The sequence below is a fragment of the Alosa sapidissima genome, chromosome 9 (assembly GCF_018492685.1).
Source record: "Alosa sapidissima isolate fAloSap1 chromosome 9, fAloSap1.pri, whole genome shotgun sequence".
Taxonomy (NCBI): Eukaryota; Metazoa; Chordata; class Actinopteri; order Clupeiformes; family Clupeidae; genus Alosa; species Alosa sapidissima.
In genome coordinates this window covers 32743051-32767548 of record NC_055965.1, presented here as the reverse complement: position 1 = coordinate 32767548, position 24498 = coordinate 32743051, and the positions used below count along the sequence as shown (strand labels likewise).

Sequence of the window (24498 nt, the reverse complement as noted above, 5' to 3'; positions counted from 1 at the left end):
TTCCAAGTAAGCAAGTGTGATATTTATCAGTGGAGACTGTTTTCAGCACGTTTCATCCAGTCCTTCTAATTGCAGAGTTCGCAGGTGCTAGGCTAGCACAAGTCAACGGTATGTGCTAGCCTGCCACTAAAGACAGTCTTACCCACTCCAAAGTACACCTGAGGCAAATTCCAGACAATCGATGTAAATGTCTGTGTTGATAGAATAGTGTAAGAAATACAACTACCCTTGCATCGCGTTGCAATAGTTATACTTTGGTCCCTAAAGTTGCTAGTAGTCATTTTGCAACTCAGCGGCGGACTGATATTACCAAGGCTACTACTAGGTATCCCCATTGGAGTGCGCTTTACTGTTTACTTTTCGGCGCAGTACTACTAACCGGAGCAAGTATAATTCCGCCGCTGCTAAGAAACTAGTCCCTCAAAATGTAATGCGATCGTTGAAATTCAAGGATAGAATAACGTTAGAAATAACACTGTCAATACAGACATTTACATCGATAGTCTGGCGTTATAATTTATTTGCCTCGGGTGTACTTTGGAGTGGGTAAGACTGTTTTTAGTGGCAGGCTAGCACATACCGTTGACATGCGCTAGCCTAGCACCTGCGAACTCTGCAATTAGAAGGACTGGATGAAACGTGTTGAAAACGGTCTCCACTGATAAATAGCACACTTGCTTACTTGGAAATGAGGTCCTATGTCCAAAATCCTGAACCACCCCTTTAAATGCTCCATGTTCGCGCTCTCTCCTGCACTCCATGTCTTGCACGTGTGTCTGTTGTTTACATCTATATCGTGCAGCTATAGCCTACATCATTGTCACGAGTTAGTCTTACAAAATCCATATGGCAAAATCCCAAATTCTTTTACTGCCTATGGCAAAATCACGGTTTAGTAACGCAGCAACGCAGGCTGCTTGCAGGAAAGTAAAAGTTGGATTACAGTAACGCGTTAGAAGTAACGCGTTACTGCCCATCACTGGTATTAACTCACTGTAAAATAGGACTGTAATCATTAATATTTTGCAATAAATGTAATTACTCTGTTTATTATCATTACATAACAGATACAATCAAGAAAATGTCTAAAAAGCCAAAATGTGTACTCACCTAGTTCCCTCTTTTTGCCTGGTGTATGTTCAGTGTGCAGGTGTCTTCTGCTGTTGATCAGGCCTGTGTGTTCACCCTGTGTGCTCATATCTGTGTGTTCATCCAGAGGAGGCTGTAGAGGAGGTTGGGTTCTGCATGTCTTTCCACACTGGGGACAGGTTTGGTCTCCTGGTAGTCCAGGCTGCTCCCAGTAGCTGCTGATGCACTGCCTGCAGAAACTGTGTCCACAGGTGGTGATGACTGGGTCCCTCAGTACCTGCTCACACACTCCACATCTGGACTGATCCTGAGTCAGATCAGTACTGAGCTCACTACAGAGACATGGAATAAGACAATCAAATTAATTTTCTTCTCTCTCTCTCTGTCTGTCTCTTTCTCTCTCTCTGTCTACAGAACAAAACAATGAGGATGTGCCCAGGGCTAAAATTGCCAGAGACAGTGCAAGAAATATCTGTCGAAATAGGGGGAAATGTACTGTGTTTTTTCCCCGTAGTGTGTTGTTATTCAGTGGCGCTGCAGCACCCCCTGGTGGCGAAGCTTTAAAACTGCGATGACAATAAAATGATAGCTTATGAAAATCTCTGGTTGTTGTTTCTGTTCCACGACATTTTGTATGACATGTTTGGGGTGTGGGATGAAGAAAGGGATAATTTTAATAATTTAATAAAATGTTCATTTATTTTCAATGTGTATTGGCCAATCAGATTTGTCTTGACGCGATTGCATCAGCCTAGGCTAGCATCCACTCACACTCACAGACAACACATCCCTTTAAATCATAGAATAGAAAACTGTGTAGATTCAAAGTGTTCACACTGTCAAAAAGCAGAATGCACCCCTAATTCCCAGACACTTTCGTCCAAAGCAACTTACTGTATGTCAATTACATTATAGGGCCATACAGTTCTACATGTTTTCTGTGTGTGTGTGCGTATCTCCTTGCAAGACCTCATATCTGTCTAAACTCACTTTAGTCCTGATGGGACTTGTCCACTGCTGAATTTGGGCATATCATCCATGGACTTATCACTCTTCATGGAGACACAGCTGGGCACTGGAGATGGAGGTCTGTGTGTGTGTGCTCTGCAAACAAAAAGAGACACAAGATATGAACTCAACACAAATTACTCAATGTGTTCAAAGATAATGTCACATCTCCTCTTACACACACGCACACACACACACACACACGTCAACATTAATGACTTACAGTATCACTCACACACAGAACTCGCTTTACCAGCGTTTAGAGAATAGTCTCTGTTGCTACCACCTATTTGTATGCATGTTTCTATGGTCTGTTCCATAGAGGTGGAGCAACTGGGTTTCAGTTATTTACTCTTACTCTTTGTGTGTGTGTGTGTGTGTGTGTGTGTGTGTGTGTGATCACTCTGTACCCACCCTGCACTGGTCCGTGTTGATGCTTTGTTCATGCTAACAGTATCCTGGTCAGTCTCCATGGTTACACAGCTGTGTAGTGCAGACTCTGGTCTCATGTGACCTGCAGCCCCCTCGGCCTCTTCACTCATCTCAGAGTGTATGTCTCACTATGTGGAAACAGTCACAACACAAATATGAATTCACATGAGTAAGACGAATATACATCTCAGAGTGTGTGTCTATATGGAAACAGTCAGAACACAAATATGAATTCATATGAATGAGACAAATACACCAACAATGGTTCAAACGAGACTAGAACCAGACTAGACGTTTGTTAGACTCCCCTCCACACAGGAATCAAAGGACCCACACAGGCGGAAAAGGAGGTGAGGGGAATGCTTGTGTCAACTCTTGACTCCACGTTACATGGTATTCTGTGGACACCGTCACGCAGACGCACCTCCATTCAATAGACTATCGATCATAATCTCCAAAAGGATATTCTCCTTCAGATTTAAAATAGGTGAATAACATAGCCTACCTAAGACTTCATCACACGTAAACGTTTTTCAACATTTGGTGTAGGCCTATTTCTGCTTAATTTCTGCTTCAATTTATGCAACACTATGGCCTGCATCGCTTCCGCGTCATTACAAATGCACGTCTTTGTGTTTCTCGCTAATAGCCTACAAGTATTTCCTGAAAACTTTGCGCAGCGATTTTGGGTTTCAATGAAGCTCTGGATATCTAGCACATAGTGGAGCAGAGTACAAATGAGATTTGTCACCGTACTTGGAACTATCGTCTATTTTAATCAGTATCGTTGTTTGTCGCAATTAAAAAGTCTCAAGGGCCGGATTACATTATTATTTTGACATACGTCGCGGGTCGGAATTGGGCCGGACGCAGGCCGGATTTGGCCCGCGGGCCGGGTGATTGAGACCCCTGAACTATAGGCAATACAGTACATTCTCTAAATGTGCCTTAGATCCACACTTGCAAATAGCAACACTGAACAGACATTGTGTCTCTTATGGATAATGAATGATTGCTGATTGAGGAGATTCACACAGGTGTATCAGAGATTCAGACTTACGCAAGGAATCTACCACCTGTGAATAGATGCTTTCTGTTTGTTTAGCACAGGGAAATCAAAAGAGTTTGGGGTCTTTGAATAAATAATCTGTGTTATCTGATTTGCAAAAAGGTATGAGAACTGTGTGAACCCAATGAAAATGTTTGAGCACATTTGCAAGAGATGACTTCTGCTGTGCAAAGAAGGTGTTAATGAATACCAAACAGTTTCTTTAAGCAGGTCAAAGCAATTGAGAAAAACTGAAACATATCGGTTTTGTGCCAACAAACCATGTAAGTTCTTTCAAGACTAGGGTTGACTTACTTAGATTTTTATAAGAGCCAACACTTGAAGACGTGGCGTCACTTAAACCCTCAAACTACACCACTGGGAACGTGACAAATACAGTTTGTTTCCAATTGCTAAAACACAATTTTGCAAACTAGGCTCGTTTTATCAAAATACTTAATACAATTCACAAAACCACACACCCAAACTGTGAAATATCTTATATACCAGGGGTGTATTAAGCTTGTTCTGGGATATGAAATGGGCCCCCTTGCCCACCTCAGAAAGTTAGAAGATTTACATTTATTCATTTTTTCATCCAAAGTGACTTACATACATTATATTTACTGTACATTCAGTATGTCAATAGATACGGTTCCAACTCTTACGGGAACGTTTATTTACATATTGTGACGTCGGTGTCTTGGACTACAGCTACTCGCTCCCACAATGCACTGCTTCTAGGGTTCCGGGAGGACTTTGGGGGGGGTATTGTGTCTGCCTTTGCCTTTGTTTACTGTTTATGGATGTTTTTTAGTGTAGCGTGAATCCCTCTTTAGTTCTGCCTCGTGTGACCCTTCTTGTCAGTGTGAGTGTGACCACCTTTTAGGTGAATGGTTTGTCGCTGTGTTGGACTAGAGCTACGGGCTCCCACAATGCACTGCAGCTGGGGTTCCAGGATAACTTTGGGCGGGTTATTGTGTGTGTCTTTGCCTTTATTTACTGTTTATGGATGTTTGCCTCTCGTGTGACCCTTCTTGTCGGTGTGACTGTGAGTGTAACCACCGTTTGAGTGAAAGGATGATTATCTAGGAATAACTTATATTTCTAGTTGCTCTACATTTACTTTATGAAACTTTGCCAGGTATTTATAGTAACGGTCAGTGGTGGACAAAGTACACAAATCCTGTACTTGAGTGAAAGTAGACATACACATGGTCAAATGTTACTCCAGTAAAAGTCCTCCTTTTACATTTCCACTTGAGTGGAAGTACAAAAGTACTTGCCTTCAAATGTACTTAACTATCGAAAGTAAAAGTCCTGAAATGTATTATGATTAATACAGTTGCATTTACTATTGTTGAAATAATTCGGCACAGACATGCAGTCATTGAGCCTTTCTCCTCCATTCAAGGACAAAATCAGCTAATAATTGCAATAGATAGATAGATAGATAGATAGATAGATAGATACTTTATTGATCCTCAAGGGGAAATTCAAGAAAGAACTAAAAACAAACTAATGTGATATCTTATCGTAGATACTTCAAAGTAACCACATTTTTCTTTGTTGAATGCTTTATACTTCCGGACCAAATCAAGATGTTCCCTTTTGTGTTTGATAGTGTCAGATTGTCTATCATTGTCTATCATTTGCTCTATGGCGTCAAGAGGCTAGTTGAGGTAACATCAATATTGTGAAAAGGGGACAACAAGGTACGGTAAATAGTAGATATGACAATAACATCTAGGCAAGACCATTATTTAAAGCCTAGCTCTCTTAATAGAAAATATACATCTAAGTACACATTTATTTGGACAGTCTTTTTTCCTAAAGGAACTTCAGTTGTCACAAAATGTAGTGGAGTAAAAAGTAAGATATTTGGCCTTGAAATGTACTGGAGTAAAAGTAAAACATTTAACAAAATTTAAATACTGAGGTAAAGTACAGATACATGAAAAAGCGACTTAAGTACAGTAATTGAGTAAATGTACTCAAGTAATGTCGACCACTGGTAACAGTTTTAGAAAAGCAATAAGCCAAAGGGTCTGGTGTCAGATTCCTACTCATATGTATGTAATTCTCATCATAATGGGATCTTTCTAAAAGATAGGCAAGAGTCTGCATGTCATTGAGCTAAGATGTTATCTGCTAGCGCATCGTGCCTAACAACGCCCCTTAGCGTTTGTAGAATCAGCGTAACATACGGCCTCTTGGGGCTTATTGCTTAATTAAGTATAGCGCAACATTAAGTTGATGTTATTTAGTCAAGTCACCAGAATCATACTTCACTAATCAGACCAAGATAACACAGTATGGACTACCAGCACAGCCCTGATTTAGTTATGAGAACTGGCTTCACCATCAGGGTCACTATAATTACAAAACAAACCTCAAATCTCCTCTATTTCTGAGATGTCCTGCTTGGTATATAACAACAAGAGAGTGAAATCTGTTACATTTCATACGGCTTGTTTAGAGTCTTAGGCCCAGACTACAATGGGTCCATAACTGAAGTGATGTTTGTAGAAATAGTTATAGAAGACTCGTCTAATGGTCTAATTTCAGAATGCACCGCTATCTCCCCTGGTGTAGCCAGTTCCATTGATTACAGTGGAAGCTAATTGTTGCAGCAGCCATTACGCAAACGGAACACTACAGTTACGTGCCCGGTGAACATGTTCCAGTATGGGGTCACATGACATTGGATAAGCAGGAAATCAGCACAAGGACAACATTCAACCCCTAAGTCAAGCAGCTACAAAACATTATTTTGTGTCCCTGGCTACCATTCATAATGCTGTCTAAATTAGATCTAAGAACTTGTGTATACATACCTCTGCCTATACAAATTTTCCTATATACTTACAGTATGTTTAGAGCATTTGTTTAAAGATCAATTGCCTATTTTTATTTTCATTTTCACCCTCAAACCATGTGTAATTACATTTCACAACAAAATAATTAAAGGCACTCACCTTGAAATCTGTTTAACCACCTAAGATATATTCCACCTGTACTGGCTGATACCTGTTTCAGAGTGAACTTCGTGTTCCTTCAAGAAGTTGTTATAACAGGTTTTACAGCTTAGATAACACACAGCACTAAAGCCCATCCTTCAGTGTTGATGTTGTTTCCTTAAAGACACAGTACAATGTGTAGGTGTAGAGTAGGTGGGAGGGGGAATTTTACACAACCTGACAAAGTTGATTTATTAAAAACTCCTCAGTACAATCCAGTAGTGAAGTCCAAACATGGGATGGCAGCAATACAGAGGCAAACAAATCCAAACCACAGACGATGGATGCTGTGTTCAGTAGCCAGGTCCAACTTGTGTTCAAAGTAACCACATTTTTCTTTGTTGAATGCTTTATACTTTCGGACCAAATCAAGATGTTCCCTTTTGTGTTTGATAGTGTCAGATTGTCTATTATTGTCTATTTTTGCTATTTTTGCATTCGAATTGCATTGAGCTCAATGAGCATCAAACCAGCTAATAGGCTAACTGAAATACCACCCATGCCAATCTCTAGGTATGGTGAAGGGTATGTGATGATGTGGGGCTATTTTAATTCCAAAGGCCAAGGTAACTTTATCAGGATGCACAGTATTCTGGATCCATGAAATAACTGGCCTTTAAAAAAAAAAATCTGCCTGTCTCTATGGGAATTTAACATAGGGGTGCACTTATGACTAGGGTTGCCAACTTCCAAAGATTTTTATAAGAGCCAACACTTGAAGACGTGGCGTCACTTAAACCCTCAAACTACACCACTGGGAACGTGACAAATACAGTTTGTTTCCAATTGCTAAAACACAATTTTGCAAACTAGGCTCGTTTTATCAAAATACTTAATACAATTCACAAAACCACACACCCAAACTGTGAAATATCTTATATACCAGGGGTGTATTAAGCTTGTTCTGGGATATGAAATGGGCCCCCTTGCCCACCTCAGAAAGTTAGAAGATTTACATTTATTCATTTTTTCATCCAAAGTGACTTACATACATTATATTTACTGTACATTCAGTATGTCAATAGATACGGTTCCAACTCTTACGGGAACGTTTATTTACATATTGTGACGTCGGTGTCTTGGACTACAGCTACTCGCTCCCACAATGCACTGCTTCTAGGGTTCCGGGAGGACTTTGGGGGGGGTATTGTGTCTGCCTTTGCCTTTGTTTACTGTTTATGGATGTTTTTTAGTGTAGCGTGAATCCCTCTTTAGTTCTGCCTCGTGTGACCCTTCTTGTCAGTGTGAGTGTGACCACCTTTTAGGTGAATGGTTTGTCGCTGTGTTGGACTAGAGCTACGGGCTCCCACAATGCACTGCAGCTGGGGTTCCAGGATAACTTTGGGCGGGTTATTGTGTGTGTCTTTGCCTTTATTTACTGTTTATGGATGTTTGCCTCTCGTGTGACCCTTCTTGTCGGTGTGACTGTGAGTGTAACCACCGTTTGAGTGAAAGGATGATTATCTAGGAATAACTTATATTTCTAGTTGCTCTACATTTACTTTATGAAACTTTGCCAGGTATTTATAGTAACGGTCAGTGGTGGACAAAGTACACAAATCCTGTACTTGAGTGAAAGTAGACATACACATGGTCAAATGTTACTCCAGTAAAAGTCCTCCTTTTACATTTCCACTTGAGTGGAAGTACAAAAGTACTTGCCTTCAAATGTACTTAACTATCGAAAGTAAAAGTCCTGAAATGTATTATGATTAATACAGTTGCATTTACTATTGTTGAAATAATTCGGCACAGACATGCAGTCATTGAGCCTTTCTCCTCCATTCAAGGACAAAATCAGCTAATAATTGCAATAGATAGATAGATAGATAGATAGATAGATAGATACTTTATTGATCCTCAAGGGGAAATTCAAGAAAGAACTAAAAACAAACTAATGTGATATCTTATCGTAGATACTTCAAAGTAACCACATTTTTCTTTGTTGAATGCTTTATACTTCCGGACCAAATCAAGATGTTCCCTTTTGTGTTTGATAGTGTCAGATTGTCTATCATTGTCTATCATTTGCTCTATGGCGTCAAGAGGCTAGTTGAGGTAACATCAATATTGTGAAAAGGGGACAACAAGGTACGGTAAATAGTAGATATGACAATAACATCTAGGCAAGACCATTATTTAAAGCCTAGCTCTCTTAATAGAAAATATACATCTAAGTACACATTTATTTGGACAGTCTTTTTTCCTAAAGGAACTTCAGTTGTCACAAAATGTAGTGGAGTAAAAAGTAAGATATTTGGCCTTGAAATGTACTGGAGTAAAAGTAAAACATTTAACAAAATTTAAATACTGAGGTAAAGTACAGATACATGAAAAAGCGACTTAAGTACAGTAATTGAGTAAATGTACTCAAGTAATGTCGACCACTGGTAACAGTTTTAGAAAAGCAATAAGCCAAAGGGTCTGGTGTCAGATTCCTACTCATATGTATGTAATTCTCATCATAATGGGATCTTTCTAAAAGATAGGCAAGAGTCTGCATGTCATTGAGCTAAGATGTTATCTGCTAGCGCATCGTGCCTAACAACGCCCCTTAGCGTTTGTAGAATCAGCGTAACATACGGCCTCTTGGGGCTTATTGCTTAATTAAGTATAGCGCAACATTAAGTTGATGTTATTTAGTCAAGTCACCAGAATCATACTTCACTAATCAGACCAAGATAACACAGTATGGACTACCAGCACAGCCCTGATTTAGTTATGAGAACTGGCTTCACCATCAGGGTCACTATAATTACAAAACAAACCTCAAATCTCCTCTATTTCTGAGATGTCCTGCTTGGTATATAACAACAAGAGAGTGAAATCTGTTACATTTCATACGGCTTGTTTAGAGTCTTAGGCCCAGACTACAATGGGTCCATAACTGAAGTGATGTTTGTAGAAATAGTTATAGAAGACTCGTCTAATGGTCTAATTTCAGAATGCACCGCTATCTCCCCTGGTGTAGCCAGTTCCATTGATTACAGTGGAAGCTAATTGTTGCAGCAGCCATTACGCAAACGGAACACTACAGTTACGTGCCCGGTGAACATGTTCCAGTATGGGGTCACATGACATTGGATAAGCAGGAAATCAGCACAAGGACAACATTCAACCCCTAAGTCAAGCAGCTACAAAACATTATTTTGTGTCCCTGGCTACCATTCATAATGCTGTCTAAATTAGATCTAAGAACTTGTGTATACATACCTCTGCCTATACAAATTTTCCTATATACTTACAGTATGTTTAGAGCATTTGTTTAAAGATCAATTGCCTATTTTTATTTTCATTTTCACCCTCAAACCATGTGTAATTACATTTCACAACAAAATAATTAAAGGCACTCACCTTGAAATCTGTTTAACCACCTAAGATATATTCCACCTGTACTGGCTGATACCTGTTTCAGAGTGAACTTCGTGTTCCTTCAAGAAGTTGTTATAACAGGTTTTACAGCTTAGATAACACACAGCACTAAAGCCCATCCTTCAGTGTTGATGTTGTTTCCTTAAAGACACAGTACAATGTGTAGGTGTAGAGTAGGTGGGAGGGGGAATTTTACACAACCTGACAAAGTTGATTTATTAAAAACTCCTCAGTACAATCCAGTAGTGAAGTCCAAACATGGGATGGCAGCAATACAGAGGCAAACAAATCCAAACCACAGACGATGGATGCTGTGTTCAGTAGCCAGGTCCAACTTGTGTTCAAAGTAACCACATTTTTCTTTGTTGAATGCTTTATACTTTCGGACCAAATCAAGATGTTCCCTTTTGTGTTTGATAGTGTCAGATTGTCTATTATTGTCTATTTTTGCTATTTTTGCATTCGAATTGCATTGAGCTCAATGAGCATCAAACCAGCTAATAGGCTAACTGAAATACCACCCATGCCAATCTCTAGGTATGGTGAAGGGTATGTGATGATGTGGGGCTATTTTAATTCCAAAGGCCAAGGTAACTTTATCAGGATGCACAGTATTCTGGATCCATGAAATAACTGGCCTTTAAAAAAAAAAATCTGCCTGTCTCTATGGGAATTTAACATAGGGGTGCACTTATGACTAGGGTTGCCAACTTCCAAAGATTTTTATAAGAGCCAACACTTGAAGACGTGGCGTCACTTAAACCCTCAAACTACACCACTGGGAACGTGACAAATACAGTTTGTTTCCAATTGCTAAAACACAATTTTGCAAACTAGGCTCGTTTTATCAAAATACTTAATACAATTCACAAAACCACACACCCAAACTGTGAAATATCTTATATACCAGGGGCCGTATTCACAAAGCCTTTTATCTTACCACTAGGAGTACTCCTAAATCGCACTAAAAGATTTTAGCTAGGAGTTTTCTCTTAAAAGTTATTCACAAAGCCTTTCAGACCTACTCTTAGTAAGGAAAAATGACAACTCCTAAACTAAGAGTGAGTCTTCGTTGCTATGGATGACGTCATTACTCATGCACGAGCTTGACTGAAGTGACCACCTTGATTGGCTGATGATTGTAACGCGGGAATGATTCCAAACACCTCCCTTACGATTATGAGTGACAGGTGACAGGTCTGAGAATGCGTGCGCTACACAAGTAGTGCTAAGGACGGAAGATGATGAATAACTGAATAAAAAGGCCTAGCCTAAATGAATAAAGAGTAAGGCAAAATAAATAGCTAGTAGCCTAATGAAACATAGGCCTATGGATTGATGCAGTAGGCTAGGCTATCTTTGCAACATTATTAAATTAATCTGTCACCATATGCCTACGTTTGCAAAGAGGAGAACATTTTAATTTGATTCACAATGAAACGTTACGTTTAATTTACATGTTGACAATGAGTAGTTTTGGTTGTTGTTGGTGGCGTTATAGCATCCCTTTTATGCCTACAATGCAAAATTGTTCCCTCGCGATTGGAAGCTCCTGTTGCGCATACCCATTTCAAAACATCGCAACGTGAAATGCCACAAAAAACTGTTTGTGAATAGGTCTTAGTGAGTTAGGAGTCCTCTCGACTTCTTTTAGGCTGTCCCAGACTTAGGTGCTACTTTTAGGTCTAAAATGCTTTGTGAATTACTTTTAGTGAAAAAAATTAGGAGTCCTAAAGTTAGGAGTGACACGCCCATTATTTTTAGGAGTTGCTCCTAAATTCGCCACTTATGAGCTACTTTTAGCCTTAAAATTCTTTGTGAATACGGCCCCAGGGGTGTATTAAGCTTTTTAACAGTGCACTGTAAAAAGTTTCTGTAAATTTACACCCAGATTCCAACATTATTCACCTGTTTCCTTCAATAAACAGGACTTTCCAGTCATTAGTAAGACAAATGTGTAAAATCAGGCTCCAACACTGTTATTTACCACACCCGTAATGTTTATTCTGGAACACACGTACTTCCCGTTATCTATTAACGTTACCTTCGAGCTGGTGATGGGAAGCTGTCTGCTGAGAGAAGACGATACGTTGGAATCATACCCAAACCCATCAACACAATAAGGTGAGTTTATCTGTCATCTTTGACCAGAAATACAACGTTTGAAAGCACACTGGTCATGTTTATACAAGTTGTATAATACAACATCTCTGAATGTTACCCTGCTGAAACGAAGTTAGTAGCAGTGCTATTCAGCTAGCCAAACCCACGCTTTCGCCCTTAAGCCATGCGTTATCGTTATCACTTGTTGATCAAATTTTACGTTTCTCCATTGCAATCTGAAGCCATCTAAAAGTATTGGTATGAGTAGGGTATGCGTAGTTTTTTAAAGTTTAACTCGCGTGATTTACTGCTATAACACTGTTTGCTAGCTAAGTCTGCTTAGCATCATCAGTTTAATAAACCAGTGGCCAAATAAACAATATGGCACAAACGGATCAGTGTAGTGTGACTACTGCTTTCAGTGTTTACTTGTATGCATGGATTTCGCCCGTGCTGGTAATTACTAAAAGTTGTGTTAAGTCCTTCAGTTGACAGTTTAGAAAGCTAATGCTAGTTAGTAGCCTAGCTAGCTTTCCATAGCAGAGGTGGTTGCATGACACGTGTATGGTATTCCTCCTGAGTTCATTTGAGCTAGCGGCATGCAACAGGAAGATGTTTACATGTCATATATGTGGGCATCAGTCCACTGCGTCTATTTATGTGAGCCATACCTAAATTCATGACAATATACCCAATATAGACCTTCCATGCTGTGTTCCAGATTGCCAAATTAAAGAGACATGCAGGTCTTGAATTTCCCCTGGGGATCAATAAAGTATCTATCTATCTATCTATCTAGGTCTTTAGACACACATATATAGAAACCATAAACAATGTGGTTTTGATAAGACAGACCATTTCAAAAGCAAGCACCCTCACTTTGCACACACATACACACATTCCTCACACAAACATCTTATCACACCCGCCTCATCACTTTTAATCATTCAACGGCAGACACACACACACACACACACACACACACCTTTCATACTCACCTTGCAGACAACTCACATTCACTCACTCCTTACACACACACACACACACAACACACTCACAGCGATTACATTCACTTTCTCACTCACACACACACACACATGAAGAGTTGTTCAGTGCCTTTCTTTTCTTTTGCTAAGGGATGTGCGACTGTAGCTGATGTTGAGTCTTCCAAGCCTACCTGTGACGACTCACCTGATATTACTAGGTATGTTTGTTTTCATTCACTAGAGTAATAATGATCAACATATACATATTTAAATCAATTTTTGAACACTAAATGTTTTTTTTTTTTTTTTCTGTATTGAATTTTGTTTGGACAAAATCCTAAAAGGAATCTAATCATAGTTGACATGTGGATCTATATCTTAAATTTAATATGATAAATTCTTTTTTTCAGGTGAACGACAAGGTAATCATCAAAAGTGGTCAGCATTGAATCCTTAATCGTTTGTGAAGGGTCCAACCTCGCCACATTTCTAACAGGGATTGCGACATGTTTCTCCACCTTCTATATTCTGAATCTGCAATATCAGGAGGAGGCAGCGTGCACCCTTGAATTCTTCCAGAGGTAAGTTCATGTCACACTTTCGAACCAGAGTTTGTTTTATGTGTGGTATGTATTGGGGGGGTTGTGTAGTAGTCTACTATGTAGTTATAAGCACTACTATGCAGGATTACACCCTCTGAAGAGAGCAATCATGCATAGTACTGCTGTAATAACCACATAACACTATACTTCTACTTTATACAACTGATTAAATCAAATATAAATGCAGTTACAGTAAGTAATAAATGTCAGTTAATTTCATTGTGAGAAAGTGTGTTAACGTTACAAATTCACATCCGATTCATTCACTTTGGCACAATTTTCCTCTACATGAATCCTAGTGTACCCTATCAGTTTTTGTAACTCTCTCTCTCTCTCTCTCTCTCTCTCTCTCTCTCTCTCACAGAAAAAGGCCCAGAAGAAGCCTAAGAACAATCACTAATAAGTAAAGTGAATGTTACTTGATTTCTCATGAATGTTACTTGATTCCCTCCCTGATTATCATTTATACTCATCTCTTACTTTAAATTCTTCTGGACATAATCTGTCAGTTTATTCATTCTCACATGTACACAAGGCCAATGCGATGCAATGATATTGATAATTGATAAATATCTGTGATGATTATTCTGTATCTTATTTGATTTTGAAATAGTACTACTTTAGATAACATGTCTACATTTTACATACATATGTGATACACAAGCCTAATGCGATGTTTTTATTTTCCATGATAATTCTTTTGTACCTTATTTCCGATTTTTGAAATACAACTAGATCACGTGTCTACATTTTACATTCATACGTGATACACGAGCCTAATGCGATGTTTTTGTTTTTCATGATAATTCTTCTGTACCTTATTCCTTGTTTTTTGAAATACGATTTTCAAAATACTACTAGATAGCGTGTCTACATTTTAAACGGGCCTAATGCAATGTATTTGTTTTCCATTGTAATTCCTCTGTATCCTATTACCTGTTCTTTGAAATCCGATTTTCAAAATACTACTATGTATCTACATTTTACATTCATACATGATACACGAGCCTAATGCGATGTTTTTATTTTCCATGATAATTCTTCTGTGTCTTATTCCCTGATCCTGAAATACGATTATAGTCAGTCTACATGTTCCTGAATTACTATTTACTATTATCTTGCTTCATGTCCCTTCATCTTTCAAAGATTACTTTACTGTTAGACTGTCAAGTAAGTGCTGTGAAATAAAATATCTGTTAAACTACAAATAAGTAACTGATGTGAAAAAATTGATTTTTATCTTTAAAATGTTGATTTGAGAGTGGATGAACTCAATATATGGAACTTGTTTCCTGTAATTGTAAAAAATTAAAGACCTGTTGTGTAACTAACGTGAAGATCACATTTTTTTCTTGTTACCCAACATGAAAATGATGTTATATACTTAACAGGAATTTAATGTTATGGTAGTCTGCCGTTAAACAACGGGAAGCTCCTGGAAGTCCTGCCAGTTGTTTCCTGTTAATTTACAGGAAATTAATGTTGTTATTTTACATTAACTTAATGTTAAACCAGGGCACCGTTAAATAACAGGAACTTCCTGGAAACTCTGCTGCCAGTTGATTCCTGTTTTTTTACGGGAAATTTTCTTACAGTGTGGGAGGGTTCATTACATATTTACTGTACATTCAGTATGTCAATAGATACGGTTCCAACTCTTACGGGAACGTTTATTTACATATTGTGACGTCGGTGTCTTGGACTACAGCTACTCGCTCCCACAATGCACTGCTGCTAGGGTCCCGGGAGGACTTTGGGGGGGGGGGGGGGGTATTGTGTCTGCCTTTGCCTTTGTTTACTGTTTATGGATGTTTTTTAGTGTAGCGTGAATCCCTCTTTAGTTCTGCCTCGTGTGACCCTTCTTGTCGGTGTGAGTGTGACCACCTTTTAGGTGAATGGTTTGTCGCTGTGTTGGACTAGAGCTACGGGCTCCCACAATGCACTGCAGCTGGGGTTCCAGGATAACTTTGGGCGGGTTATTGTGTGTGTCTTTGCCTTTATTTACTGTTTATGGATGTTTGCCTCTCGTGTGACCCTTCTTGTCGGTGTGACTGTGAGTGTAACCACCGTTTGAGTGAAAGGATGATTATCTAGGAATAACTTATATTTCTAGTTGCTCTACATTTACTTTATGAAACTTTGCCAGGTATTTATAGTAACGGTCAGTGGTGGACAAAGTACACAAATCCTGTACTTGAGTGAAAGTAGACATACACATGGTCAAATGTTACTCCAGTAAAAGTAAAAGTCCTCCTTTTACATTTCCACTTGAGTGGAAGTACAAAAGTACTTGCCTTCAAATGTACTTAACTATCGAAAGTAAAAGTCCTGAAATGTATTATGATTAATACAGTTGCATTTACTATTGTTGAAATAATTCGGCACAGACATGCAGTCATTGAGCCTTTCTCCTCCATTCAAGGACAAAATCAGCTAATAATTGCGATAGATAGATAGATACTTTATTGATCCTCAAGGGGAAATTCAAGAAAGAACTAAAAACAAACTAATGTGATATCTTATCGTAGATACTTCAAAGTAACCACATTTTTCTTTGTTGAATGCTTTATACTTTCGGACCAAATCAAGATGTTCCCTTTTGTGTTTGATAGTGTCAGATTGTCTATTATTGTCTATTTTTGCTATTTTTGCATTCGAATTGCATTGAGCTCAATGAGCATCAAACCAGCTAATAGGCTAACTGAAATACCACCCATGCCAATCTCTAGGTATGGTGAAGGGTATGTGATGATGTGGGGCTATTTTAATTCCAAAGGCCAAGGTAACTTTATCAGGATGCACAGTATTCTGGATCCATGAAATAACTGGCCTTTAAAAAAAAAAATCTGCCTGTCTCTATGGGAATTTAACATAGGGGTGCACTTATGACTAGGGTTGCCAACTTCCAAAGATTTTTATAAGAGCCAACACTTGAAGACGTGGCGTCACTTAAACCCTCAAACTACACCACTGGGAACGTGACAAATACAGTTTGTTTCCAATTGCTAAAACACAATTTTGCAAACTAGGCTCGTTTTATCAAAATACTTAATACAATTCACAAAACCACACACCCAAACTGTGAAATATCTTATATACCAGGGGCCGTATTCACAAAGCCTTTTATCTTACCACTAGGAGTACTCCTAAATCGCACTAAAAGATTTTAGCTAGGAGTTTTCTCTTAAAAGTTATTCACAAAGCCTTTCAGACCTACTCTTAGTAAGGAAAAATGACAACAAATGACATCATTTGCTCTATGGCGTCAAGAGGCTAGTTGAGGTAACATCAATATTGTGAAAAGGGGACAACAAGGTACGGTAAATAGTAGATATGACAATAACATCTAGGCAAGACCATTATTTAAAGCCTAGCTCTCTTAATAGAAAATATACATCTAAGTACACATTTATTTGGACAGTCTTTTTTCCTAAAGGAACTTCAGCTGTCACAAAATGTAGTGGAGTAAAAAGTAAGATATTTGGCCTTGAAATGTACTGGAGTAAAAGTAAAACGTTTAACAAAATTTAAATACTGAGGTAAAGTACAGATACATGAAAAAGCGACTTAAGTACAGTAATTGAGTAAATGTACTCAAGTAATGTCGGTAACACTGGTAACAGTTTTAGAAAAGCAATAAGCCAAAGGGTCTGGTGTCAGATTCCTACTCATATGTATGTAATTCTCATCATAATGGGATCTTTCTAAAAGATAGGCAAGAGTCTGCATGTCATTGAGCTAAGATGTTATCTGCTAGCGCATCGTGCCTAACAACGCCCCTTAGCGTTTGTAGAATCAGCGTAACATACGGCCTCTTGGGGCTTATTGCTTAATTAAGTATAGCGCAACATTAAGTTGATGTTATTTAGTCAAGTCACCAGAATCATACTTCACTAATCAGACCAAGATAACATCTTAGCTCAATGACAGGCTAGAGTCTATCTTTTAGAAAGATCCCATTATGATGAGAACTACATACATACGAGTAGGAATCTGACACCAGACCCTGTTGTTGAAGTCTTTGAAATGGAGCCCAGTGTCCCAGTGGAGCTTAGTAACTGTTTTACAGACTTGATCATGCTGTTGTCTACAAGCACCTCCCTAACTGTTATCATGAGCACAGAACTCAAAGGTGGGATACACTGATACCAGAGGGACTACATGAGGTACCATGCTGATGTGGAGTCAGCCTTTGTCCTCTGGTGCTATTGGATAAACTGCCCAAGACACACAGCACTGACCTCAGCACAGCATGGGCTACCTGCACAGCCCTGATTTAGTTATGAGAACTGGCTTCACCATCAGGGTCACTATAATTACAAAACAAACCTCAAATCTCCTCTATTTCTGAGATGTCCTGCTTGGTATATAACAATAAGAGAGTGAAATCTGTTAAATTTCATACGGCTTGTTTAGAGTCTTAGGCCCAGACTACAATGGGTCCATAACTGAAGTGATGTTTGTAGAAATAGTTATAGAAGACTCGTCTAATGGTCTAATTTCAGAATGCACCGCTATCTCCCCTGGTGTAGCCAGTTCCATTGATTACAGTGGAAACTAATTGTTGCAGCAGCCATTACGCAAACGGAACACTACAGTTACGTGCCCGGTGAACATGTTCCAGTATGGGGTCACATGACATTGGATAAGCAGGAAATCAGCACAAGGACAACATTCAACCCCTAAGTCAAGCAGCTACAAAACATTATTTTGTGTCCCTGGCTACCATTCATAATGTTGTCTAAATCAGATCTAAGAACTTGTGTATACATACCTCTGCCTATACAAATTTTCCTATATACTTACAGTATGTTTAGAGCATTTGTTTAAAGATCAATTGCCTATTTTTATTTTCATTTTCACCCTCAAACCATGTGTAATTACATTTCACAACAAAATAATTAAAGGCACTCACCTTGAAATCTGTTTAACCACCTAAGATATATTCCACCTGTACTGGCTGATACCTGTTTCAGAGTGAACTTCGTGTTCCTTCAAGAAGTTGTTATAACAGGTTTTACAGCTTAGATAACACACAGCACTAAAGCCCATCCTTCAGTGTTGATGTTGTTTCCTTAAAGACACAGTACAATGTGTAGGTGTAGAGTAGGTGGGAGGGGGAATTTTACACAACCTGACAAAGTTGATTATTTATCACTTCAAATGCGGACCCCCCAACCCCCCCCCCCCCAAAAAAAAATGGTGTACTGTCACTTTAAGAACATTGTCTACACGGTATTCATAATATTTTGCCAGCTCCATTCAAATATAGCCTATGGTCATTCCACAAACTCTAACATTGTTTGTGCCACATTTAGGCCTATAGCACAATGATAAGTATATTAAGTTGGTCTAAACAACCTTCATTCCTGTGGAAATAGAAGCATGTAATGATGCTAGCTAGATATTTTCTGTTTGCAATTAAAAGTGAATTATGAAGCCATTATAGCCACCTAGCTATCTAAGTGGAAAGTGTTTCAATTGGCATAGCCTATCATGTTAAATGCTTAGTTTAAGGGAAACGGATTATTGAAGACTTCAAGACTCACCAATTCCATTACACAAAGGCAATTGACCACTCTTCATATTCTATCAGTCCAAATTACAGTGCGTGCAGCCTATGTCAAAGTGCTCTCACATTTTGTAAATGGTCAATATAGTGTGAACCGGATAATTCCGCAATCTCCTCGCGTTGTTTTTGTTGTTTTCATGATTTCCTTTTAAAAGTTTCTTATATTAAAAAGGTGAAATCAATTACCAATGATCACAAGCCAGCCAATGATCAGAAACTTCCACCCTCTCTCCCTCTCGTTCCCAATTAAAACGAGTAGCATAACGTTCAAGTTAGATCTGCTGCATAATAGAGAGACTGAGAGGACCCAAAAAGTATCATCCTTATGTAAGATGCTGTTGCTGCATTTTGACATTGTAATCATTCTCTAAGAAGAGTGAAAAGCAGTTTGCAGTAAAGCTTCTCTGGCTAAGTTGTGGTGCCCCTTCTGTCCCTTGGTGCCGTGTGCACAGTGTGAGATGTGCGTGGTAGCAGCGGCACTGGACACTTTGTTCCAGGTGCGTTTACAGTAGCCTACTATTGACAAGTTAACAAGGCCGATGAGCTGCGTTTACAGTAGCCCACTATTGACAAGTTAACAAGGCCGATGAGGTGCGTTTACAGTAGCCTACTGTTGGCAAGTTAACAAGGCCGATGAGCTGCGTTTACAGTAGCCCACTATTGACAAGTTAACAAGGCCGATGAGGTGCGTTTACAGTAGCCTACTGTTGGCAAGTTAACAAGGCCGATGAGCTGCGTTTACAGTAGCCCACTATTGACAAGTTAACAAGGCCGATGAGCTGTGATTCAAAAATCGGGAGTGGTGCTGTCCCTGACGGGACAAATCAAAATCACCCAAAATACGGGATGTCCCGCACAATTGGGGACGGTTGGCAACCTTACTTATGACCCCTGTATTTTAAGGAAGAACATTTATTTATTTATGATACATTATTCATTCACTAAGAAAATTGGTGTCCTTAAAGGTTAGATATTTCCTCATTTTTCACTTAAGGCATTAAGATCAATTTCCAAAAGATGATTTTATATTCCTCTTTTCAGTCAACTTTAGCATGGGTGCCAACACTTTTGGCCATCACTGTAGAAACACCAAATCTGAGAACCACGGTTCTAACTACAGGTGAAAAGAAGCAAATAAATGGTATTATTATTTATTATCATTGTTCTTATGAAATCTTTGTGGCATTTGTCATGTATTCCTACTGCATGCCGACCTAATCATACTTCAAGAATACTTCTTTAAATATTGCCTTTAATTTATGTTGTAGCCAATGGTTCATAAGTGATAACGTATGTTACAATGGGGCAGGGCCTGGGACAGAGACAATAATCTGGGTTCATCAATGATGCAATGTCCACTCACTGTGGATCAGTATGAGTTGGATCACTACTAAGGTCTGGAGGCATAAGCATGGAGCTGTTACTCTCCAAAGAGACACAGCTAATCAGTTCAATTGCATCACATGTTGCTAGGTAAATAATCAGCTCCAAGGTTAACAATTCTCGTCAAAGTTACTTTGTCACGTAGGCTACATCTTTCAGGCTCACAGGAAAGCCACAGACATTCGCTTTAGCACGTTGCTTTTCTCTGAGTCGAAAAAACAATGTTGGAGATGCCCTCACATACTCTAGCCTACCAAATGCCCTCAAAACATCATCAACTATACCATCAGTATCACAGTTATACAATATAGCTGAAATTCTCACAATGCAGAAAAAATATCATGATATCTACTGGTACCCCTGGTAAAGGTTCATTCGCCACGTAGGTCACATGTCATTTGTCACGTAGGCCACATGTCATTTGTCACGTAGGCTACATCTTTCAGGTTCACAGGAAAACCACAGCCATTTGCACAATCATGTAGTTTTTCTCTTAGTGACACAATAGAAAGAAATGTTGCAGAAACTCTCACATACTCTAGCCTACCATATGCCCACAAATATTAACCATCAATATCACAGTTATATCACAGTTATAGATGGTTAGGGCAGCCGTGGCCTACTGATTAGCGCTTCGGCTTTGTAACAGGAGGGTTGCCGGTTTGAACCTCGACCAGTAGGCAAGGCAGAAGTGCCCTTGAGCAAGGCACCTAACCCCTCACTGCTCCCCGAGCGCTGCTTTTGTTGCAGGCAGCTCACTGTGCTGGGATTAGTGTGTGCTTCACCTCACTGTGTGTTCACTGTGTGCTGAGTGCGTTTCACTAATTCACGGATTGGAATAAATGCAGAGACCAAATTTCCGTCACGGGATCAAAAGATTATATATACTTATACTTATGCTATACAAAAAAACTATGTATCATATTTCAACAGACACACACACACACATATACTGTTTATATATATATATATATATATATATATATATATATATAGAGAGAGAGAGAGAGAGAGAGAGAGAGAGAGAGAGAGATACAAAAGTACAAATCTGACTGATAAGTCTGTAATCATTTTGGATTAAGGGGGAAGAGGACCCTCGAAAAGTGGGGCTGATTACACCATTCACACATGTTTTACAAACCATGGACTTTTGAGAATTAGAAAATAATTTTGAATAGGATTAGACTACGGATACAATCTACAGCTTCAACTAGTCAGAGGTGTCAGAATGAAGGGAACAGTGGGACTGATTACTAGGGCCCCAAGAGGGAACAGGGCCCTAGAAAAGTCTGGAATGTATTTGATTTTTTTCCCCTGAATATTTTCATTTCCAAATTAAATATGAATGAAAGATGAAATGTAAAGTTAATTTGTAAAGTGTATTTGTTGAATAACTTGGTTGATTGACTGACTGACAGTGAAGACTGTGTGGTGATTTTATCTAGACATAATAATAATAATGCTTGTGTGTGTGTACTGGTCTATTAAGGAGACCTTCCATTTAATATGAAAACATTGTTTGTGCAGCTGTTATGCAACATTTACTGGAAGTCATGAGACTGGACGGTCAAAGGCTAAGAGTGGAAGTAAATAAGACAGGGCCTGGGAGAGAAAGGTGCTTACCAGAAGGGCATAAGTAGAAGGGGCTAGCAGAAAAGGAGGAGCAGGGACTTCCAGAGAGGGGAAGTGAAACCAAGTTGAAGTGACACATAGAACCAAATCAAAACGTACCCTGCCTGGCAACAGATTACACATAGAACCTGGACACATGTATTCTGCCTAGCAGCACACATTTTTTAATGTTTGCACGAGAAGGAGTTTCCACCAATATCTCAAGTCCCAAAACGCTCTGATTGGCTAAAAGGGGCCTGGTGACGTTCCTGGGGATAGGAACGCCTCTCAGGCCCCCGAGAGCATAAAAGAGAGAGCTCAGACACATTCAGATCAGATCTCATCGGGGTAGCAGCTGCCACTCATCACTCTATTGCCTGACGGTCCAGTCCTGACGCTGTTTGGATTGTATTATCACTGCAATACGGTGAATAAAGGATCAACAGTCTCCAGCTTCTCTCGTCTTGATGTTCTCCTTCGGGTCTTTGACATCAGAGTGCTAGTTGGATTGGAGGTTTTGGGAAGTGGATGATTTCCACGACAGATCTGGAGGTTCTACCGAGATTTGAAAGGATTCAACAAGGGAAGCAGTTCCGTCCCGGGTGAAGCAGACTTCTCCAGTGCAGCTCTCCGGGCCCAAAAAGGTAAGCACTTTTGCTTATTATTAGGGAGAGCTGTACTGTGGGAGTCGGTGGGTAGGCCGGGAAGGGGTGCTAACCTGAATCCTCAAAAGGATAGTGGAGACACAAGACAGAGATCGGGTTGTACTGTTGGTCTTAAAAGGCGTTTTGTAATTTTGTGAACCGGTTAAAATAGTTTTCAAGGAGAAAGCTGAGTTAAATGGCCATGTAATCATTTCCAAGGAGGAAATCTAGTTTTCAAGGAGAAAGCTAAAAATAGTGTTGTGATTTCCCAGGAGGAAATCTAGTTTTCAAGGAGAAGACTAAAATAATATTTTGTGTAAGGGGAGCACGGGCTGCCCTAAAATGTATGTGGTTCAGAGAAAAGAACGGGTTAATAGGTAAAGACTGCAATATTAGCTGTGAGTTAAATGTGTGAAACTGTCCTGAGCAAAGGGTGATGAACAAAATATATTTTATGATAATCTGCTGTTGTTTCTGTAAAAACTGAGTGTGCGCCGTTGTGTTTCTTTTGACCGCCTGGGCATGGGCCCACAATAGATGCAAGACAAGCGCACGTACAAATTTGAGGTAGAGGAGTTCGGCGAGGGAAGGAGGATCGCCACGCTGACAGACGGACGTCAAACTCACATAATAGAAGTCGCGGCTGCAATATTCATAAGAAGGTTGCACAGCAACCATAGTCTGAACATAAGGAGATTGTTACAATTGTTGGAGGTTTTTGCAGATGCCCCCCCCGAGCCCCCTGTTAGAGTAACGGTGCCCAAGCTTAGGATTGTGAGAGACCATAGGCCAGAGACCCTAGGAAAAGTCCTCTACCGCTTTGAAATTTCTGATGATTCAGGTGAGGAAGAACCAGACACAGACTCCCCAGAAGAATTCACTCCAAACAGTAGCGTGAGAGAGGAAGAGGCAGACATTGGACCAGGGGAAGTAAGTGCCCCACCAGAGACAGGCTACAGCAGCCTAGGGTCAGAGGAAGAGGAGCGCCAGGAGTCAGGTCAAGGGGGTCTAGTGAGAGCTCCAACTCCCTATCCAGGCAACACCGTGTCCCACCAGCTGATTCGCAGCCCATTCCGTATAGTTAACAGCCCAGCCACCCCCCGATATAGCTCACCGCCCTCTACAAGCTATAGCCCGACCAACCCCCGGTCTAACTCAAGCTACAGTCCAACTGTGCCCCAGCAGGAGGAGGTTCACGGCCCGACTGAGCCCCCGCCAGTGCGGGATATAGAACAAGTGCTGAAAGAGATAGTTGGCCGAGATAGAGGAAGGCTGGCCGATTTCATGAGAGAGTCTTTATCAGTGTCAGTGTTCTGGAACAAGGAAGGGAGCACTAGGGATAAATATTCAGTTCATGTTGACCACCTTGACAAGTACGGAGGAACCCACTCAAGACTAGGCACCAGCGTAGCACCATTGGCACTGCAGACAGTAGTAGAACAGGTAGGGAAGTTTGTGGGGGTGAACACAAGGCCAGTGGTTGACCAGCTCTTTGCCCCACCTGAGGGAAGGAAGCGCAAGTTTGAGAGGGATTCCCCAGCGGCTAGGAGGAGAGGGACAGATAGAGAATATAGATAGAAAACTAGTGAAAGGGGAGGCACTACTGCAGGGCCTCTATAACAACTGCT

At 39.9% G+C, this 24498-nt stretch overlaps 3 protein-coding genes and 1 long non-coding RNA gene across 12 annotated transcripts in view; 1 reads left to right on the top strand and 3 right to left on the bottom strand.

Annotated features, from left to right (window-relative positions):
- The window catches only part of LOC121718796 (NACHT, LRR and PYD domains-containing protein 3-like), an 800724-nt gene extending 798070 nt beyond the window's left edge, over positions 1-2654 (bottom strand). For all 9 annotated transcript variants that reach the window (XM_042103998.1, XM_042104000.1, XM_042104003.1 and 6 more), the window contains exons 1-3: positions 2512-2654; positions 2080-2193; positions 1111-1421 (exon numbers count right to left, since the gene is read on the bottom strand). In XM_042103998.1, coding sequence (XP_041959932.1) covers positions 1111-1421; positions 2080-2193; positions 2512-2639 — 553 coding nt within the window. In that variant the 5' untranslated portion in view covers positions 2640-2654. The remainder of the gene's footprint in view (positions 1-1110; positions 1422-2079; positions 2194-2511) is intronic.
- Positions 1-24498, bottom strand: part of LOC121718943 (zinc finger protein 239-like) — a 627858-nt gene that overhangs the window by 284447 nt on the left and 318913 nt on the right. The gene's annotated exons all lie outside the window — the stretch shown is intronic.
- LOC121718854 (zinc finger protein 665-like) overlaps positions 1-24498 on the bottom strand; it is a 1212449-nt gene that overhangs the window by 1157374 nt on the left and 30577 nt on the right.
- Positions 11968-14991, top strand: LOC121719019. The gene is made up of 4 exons (XR_006034071.1): positions 11968-12093; positions 13209-13276; positions 13469-13639; positions 14025-14991. It is a non-coding gene; the product is annotated as an uncharacterized LOC121719019 (long non-coding RNA).